Source organism: Alosa pseudoharengus, unplaced genomic scaffold (genome assembly GCF_046254945.1).
Source record: "Alosa pseudoharengus isolate Yale_2024_CS ecotype anadromous, Long Island Sound unplaced genomic scaffold, YU_APseudo_1.1 YU_APseudo_1.1_scf_8, whole genome shotgun sequence".
Taxonomy (NCBI): domain Eukaryota; kingdom Metazoa; phylum Chordata; class Actinopteri; order Clupeiformes; family Clupeidae; genus Alosa; species Alosa pseudoharengus.
Genome location: NW_027468870.1, coordinates 30,504,242 through 30,510,565, shown reverse-complemented (window position 1 = coordinate 30,510,565; position 6,324 = coordinate 30,504,242). Strand labels below are relative to the sequence as shown.

General features: G+C 42.7%; 1 protein-coding gene across 1 annotated transcript in view; it reads right to left on the bottom strand.

Moving 5' to 3' along the window:
• Window positions 1–4,500, bottom strand: part of pcdh1a (protocadherin 1a) — a 110,268-nt gene extending 105,768 nt beyond the window's left edge. Inside the window, exon 1 of the mRNA XM_076274967.1 lies at window positions 4,456–4,500. Coding sequence (XP_076131082.1) covers window positions 4,456–4,500 — 45 coding nt within the window. The remainder of the gene's footprint in view (window positions 1–4,455) is intronic.
• Window positions 4,501–6,324: the final 1,824 nt, after the last annotated feature.

Below are 6,324 nucleotides of genomic sequence, written 5' to 3'. Positions count from 1 at the left end.
GTGTGTGTGTGTGTGTGTGTGTGTGTGTGTGTGTGTGTGTGTGTGTGTGTGAGACAATGTGTGTGTGTGTGTGTGTGTGACAATGTGTGCCTGTGTTGGTTATTTGTATTAGTGTCAGCCTGTGTTTACCAGTGTTTGTGCATCTACTTCCCATAGACTGATTTTATTTACTATGACCACGTTAGCACAGTGAGGTGATATAGATTTTGTCCAAAAATAAATAAATAAATAAATAAATAAATAAATACAAAATTATATATATATATATATATATATATATATATATATATATATATATATATATATATATATATATATATATATATATATATATATATATATATATATATATATATATATATATAGATTTTTGATCAACACTTTCCAGGACACTGTAACAGGCCTACATTGTTCTGAGCAAGTATTCAAATAATAATTACATAGCACTAAAGGACAATTCAGTTAAGTAGAAGTGAGCATTTTTGTGACAGATTGTCCATACGCCAATTACAGCGGCAATGGGACTTTTTTGAAGACCAAGAAACCAATTATACATCAAAGGGAACAGCTCAGCTACTCTCATCCCAAAGTTACAAATGCAAGCGCATGAGTTGTTGACATGCACATTTTGTATTTGTAAATACACCAGTTCAAGGCCTGAAAAATCATCAGAACATTTAGGGCTAGCAATCGCTATAGCAACAGCCAGAATGGCACGGACATCTAATTTTCTTGACCGTGGGAACATTATGAGGAGTGGAACATCGCTGTTGAAAATGGCACATTTGCTGAAACCTTGATCTTGCCAGAGGAATTCCACCATCCACAATCGTAGCTTATATTTACATTAAATACCAAGCTACACAGACCATGAATCCTCTCATGGCCACCCATAATCAAGGACACCCAGAATTCTGGGAACTTCACCATGTAAAAGCAGCCCTTGACATCAAAAAACTGAAAGTACAAGACAGCAGAAATATAAACAGCTACATTTGACAAACTATTATTGACACTGAAACAAAGTGATATTGTGTCAGCTTATTCTATTTACAGTGACAGGGTTCATCAACATGGTCAACACATCAACACATTTAATTAAATTCAAGGGAACGTCTGGCAGCAGTATAACATATGATGTGACTGGTAAAAGAGTTTCCTTTGCCTTTTCAATCCCTTAGCATTTTCCCGAGCACTGTACATCTCAGTATATACTTCTCAGGGATTTCGGACAGGCCCCTTTATGGACAAGACTGGAAGTACTAAGACAGCAGAAAAGTCAAACTGGGCAAACTATGACTATTATTTACACTGAAACAGACACAGTGAAGTGGTATCATCTTGGGGAAAGGCTGCCACTTCTTGTACACTTACAGTGACAGAATTCATCAACATGGTCAAGTTCAAGTGAACTTTCCACTTCTTTCCACAATATATGGTGTAGTTGGTAACTTTTCTTTGCCTCTTACTTGCATTTAAAACAATGTTGACACCTGTACATTTCAGCATACAGTGTTTTACGCAGAGATCTAGGACAGGCCCCCTTTGCCCTGAAACATTGAATATCCTGCATTATTAGTAAAGCTGGGTAAATATGGGATGAGCATTTTTAGGCTTTCCCCCCAAATACTGCATTGTGCCTACTTCAGAGTGGGGGTAGGTGTGCCGTGGAAGGCATTGTTTGCATAAATGCATACTATTATGTTAAAATCGGAATAACTGGAACTCAAACATTGAAGTTCGTTCCTAGAGATTCCTATATCAAGTAATAGCAGATGAGGGAGTCTGAAAGACAAGACGTTCAAGGCTGTCTGTCAGAATATCTTAATGTCTCCCGTCTTTTAAGTGAGACTGAAATATTGCAAATCCTGATGTACCAAAAGACCGCAGAATGGAGGGAAAAAAACTCACAAATCCTGATGTACTCAAAAACCAAGGAGCAGGAAATCACAAATCCTGATGTACTCAAAGACCATGGAGTTGGAAATCACAAATCCTGATGTAGTCAAAGACCATGGACAGAGAAATCACAAATCCTGAAGTTCTCAAAGACCCCAGGGATATTGCAATGATTACAGCCTGGAGCAAAACTCACTCCATTTGGAACTAAGTCTGTCGCTGACAATGGCTCCATACAGGAGTGTGTGTGTGTGTGTGTGTGTGGACTGTGGAAGAAAAATAGAAAGATTAAGGTCGTTTCTTGTCCATGCATGCTTATCAGGCAGGGAAATAACAAGGAAACATATTTAATCGTCAGACAAGCATACGCCGACCGGGCACTAATCCCAACTGTGCAAATCTATGTTTAACTCCCCAAGTCTCCAGGCCCGCTGTCTTCTGACAGTTTCAAGACCACAAACAATGCATAATGATTTCTCTCATGTCTTGGATGACACTGAAAGCACTGCCAAAAGGGACAGGGGAGATTCAGCAGCAAAACAAGAGACCCCGCTGCTTTGTACAAAGACACCGCGAATGGCACCACGATCACACCCTCTCAGAAATGTGAGACCTGCACCCAGGTGACTAATTAGATTTTTAGCAGTTAAAAGGAAGGTGCTGGTGTTTGTGTGTGTGTGTGTGTGTGTGTGTGTGTGTGTGTCTCTGTGTGTGTGTGTGTCTGTGTGTGTGTGTGTGTGTGTGTGTGTGTGTGTGTGTGTGAGTGCATGCACGTGTGTGTGTGTGTGTGCTTGCAGATGTACATGTGTGAGTGGGTGTTTGTGTGTGATAAAGAGTGGCATAGAGACAGACCGAGAGAGAGAGAGAGAATGAGAGAGATACAGAGAATGAAAGAAATACAGAGAGAAAGAGAGAGAGCGAGAGACCATTCTATAGGGTCTCTATAATAGTTGTGCGTCCTGGAGTACAGGATGTGTTTATGACTCATTATACAGCTCCCTTTCTGATGTGCCGCCAGGCGCCTGGTGAGGTATTTCATCTGTGCGTTTGCGTCTGGGGTCATGCTGGCCTCACACTCAAGGCCCTGGATGGATTGAATGTGTCTGGGCTCGCATGTCTCTCTGTCTGACACCCATCAGCTGCTGGAAAACACGTCCTCTTTGTCTACATTTAATGAGAAACCATGAGCCCCCAGGGCAGATGTGCAAGCACAGAGCAGAGCACTCAAGCAGAACACTGTGCCTTTATCTGTCTGCGTCTGCCGCAGTCCTGGGGTAACACAGACACACAGATACACACACACACACACACACACAAATGTGACCCCAACCCCCATAACCCCCCCCCACACACACACACACACACACACACTTGCCCCCGCCGTTACAAGAACACAAACATCCAGAAATGCACACTCTCACACACATACACACACACAGAAATGCACCCCCTACCACTGTACCCCCATACATGAGCACAGATATCCAGAAATACACACACACACACACACATACACACACACGCACACACACGCACGCACGCAGGCAGGCACGCACACAGGCAGGCACGCACGCATACACATAAAAATGCACCCCCTCCCCCACACATGCAGACACACACACCCAGGCATACACATTCCCACACACATGCAGTAAAAAATCCCTTGGCAGTTTCTCAAACCTGGGAACAATTGCGATGTTAATATTTTCATATTGTGAAGCTATTTGTTTGGACTCTCCTAAGTCAGAAGACATTTTGGCTTTTAGGAAGGAATTTGTGGTTTATTGCTGCCACACTAACATTGTTGTGAGAACTGAAGCTCAAGATTAATGCTGAACTGTCAGTGTTCTACACAAGAACAAATTTAGCCTGAGGAATTTTTGATTTCCCAGAAGAACAGGAACAATGCACCAAAGTGACATACAAATTAGGGAATGAAGTTTTTATAAATTCGAAATAGCAGCTACACAAACACTCTCAAATTGTCAAATCCAACAGAAAACTTGACATTTGCCTCTTAACATGAATGTCTACAACTAATAATCCTTCATAGCAGCAGTATACTGGGTTTAATGGTATACGGATGCTTATGGCAGTTGTTATAGAGGGCTTGTGGGAGTCCTATGGCTGTAAAATATGACAACATATTTTATTATTATATTTTACCTACCTATAGAGTAAATGTTAGCTATAGAACAAAGCAGCATTAAGTGACAGCACTAAAGTGGGGATTTAACTGTGTAAAAATAGATAGAGTTTTGATTGAATTCTATCGCTCTGTGTGCCATGCCTACTCAACCAGAAACCTATTCAATTTTCAACTAGGCAGAGTCCATTTTTGTTATTATCTGTGATCTTGATTTACACACGACTGGAAATGTTCCATTCCACCACTACCTCCACCCCCCCCCCCCACACACACACACCTACATACACTCTCCCCCCAAGTTTTTTGTGGATTGCTGGCTATATTCTTGCACTTTAAAAAAGCAAGCAGTTAATTGGTTATCGAGGATGCGCCACATAAAGTGCATTCATTCTTGACTGTCTCAGCACCTTGTCAGTGGCCACCTTGTAGCTCTGAGTGTGGCTGATAGCCATCTCCGTGTAGCCTGGTGTGCAACTTATTAATTTATTTGTTTCCTCTTGCTGCACCAGGGCATTGGAGACACACTGTCACGGTAAGCTAAGCATACAGCCTTTTTTTCTTTTCTTTTCCTCTCTCTCTCTCCCTCTTCCTCTCTCTATCTTTCTTTCTGTCCCGCAGAGCACAATTCCAGGCTACATTAGGACGCAGACGGAGTCCAAAAGTGTGTCAAGAACACCAAGGGGGGGCAGTGGTTATGATTTCCTTCAGCGAGCATCCCTCTCCGCCATCCGCACTGGGGCTTTCCTTGCTTTGGAGAATCACCAGGCGTCTCGGTCTCGCCCCCTTCTTCTTCTCGGCTCCTCTTCTCGCTCCTCTTCCCCAAAGCAAGCACTTCTTCTCGCTCCTCTTCCCCAAAGCGAGCGCTTCTTCTCAGATGGACACGTTCTGGAGTGGGCTGGCGCCACCTGACAGCCCTGTTATGTTAGTGCCAAGCAGCCAATTTCATAAACATATGCACCAATTAAGAAATCCATTAATATCCATCATGTCCTGTCATAAATCATAGTGCATGGCAGTGGGTCTGACTGTGTAATTATTGTTGAGCGAGTAGCGGAAGTCCTTGATTAGGTCGACTCATTATTTCAACACCCCCCCCCCCCCCCCTTAATGATTAAACTGAGCTTGGAAATAATGAAAAAGTAAAATGAACCAACTCTGCTTGGATGTGTTTGTAATTGCACATTTGAGCTCAATGAAATTGTTTGAACAGAAACAGAGTAGGGAATGGGGGTTTGGGGGTTTGGGGGTGGGGGGGCTGTTGTTGCTCTCCGTGAGATGCGTGGTAAATGTGACTAACTGAGCCAATGGTGGCTCGTGCACACAAACATTAATCCCACTGTTTGGAAAAAAAGAGGCCAAATGAGAGGAACTAAGATCCCCATGAGCTGAGACAAAAAAGGCGAGCAGAGTTGGAAGGGGGAGGGTACGACTCTTTCTGGGATATTCCACGCCTTTTGAGAGATTTATAATCACTTCAGGTCTCTTTCTCTCTCCCTCTTCTGCAGGCGTTTCTCAAGACTTTGGCATCCTTTGTAGGCCAAACAAATATGAAAATTTGATTTAGAGCATTTCCTATTTCCACACAAAAGGGAATGGAAGACTTATTCTCAACAACCTCTACTTTCGGTACATTAATTGTTGCCTTGCTTTTGACTAACTAAATAATATGGCATAAAACATTATCACAAACACCCTATATATGCCCCCCTCTCCTCCTTCTACACAGCTGCACAGATGCATGTCAACATTTCTTGAATTACACGCATGACATTAACCAAACTGTTTGTTCAGTGCTTTCCCCCTCTCTCCACGTTCAGGCTCCAGTAAGCAGATGGGGGAAATGAAGCCCCTGATCATTTGAATCTGTCTGATATGTGAGTCTTTCTCTTGAGTGTATGCAATGTAATTCTGGTATCGGCTCAGGTGCTGCAAAAGCCCAATAGTGAAAAATCAAAAATGCAGATGCCTCATAATTGGTAAAGGTTGTGTACCTTATAAACCAATCGATCCTTCGGTTGAGCTATTTCTCTTAATTATGAAAATAATCCGATTTACAAAGCACATCTGCGCATCAGAGATTAGCAAACATCCTTCACCCACCCGCCGCCTCGCGTTGAACCCTCAGTTATGTAGACTAGTTGGCCGGGCGCCACGGCTGACTAATGTCTTCTGGCACAAGGGGGGGGGGGGGCTTCCGGAAGATCAATACCGCACAATAACTAGCCCTGGCTATACTATACTGTTGGAAAAGGAGGAAAAAAGCACATTACTTTGAG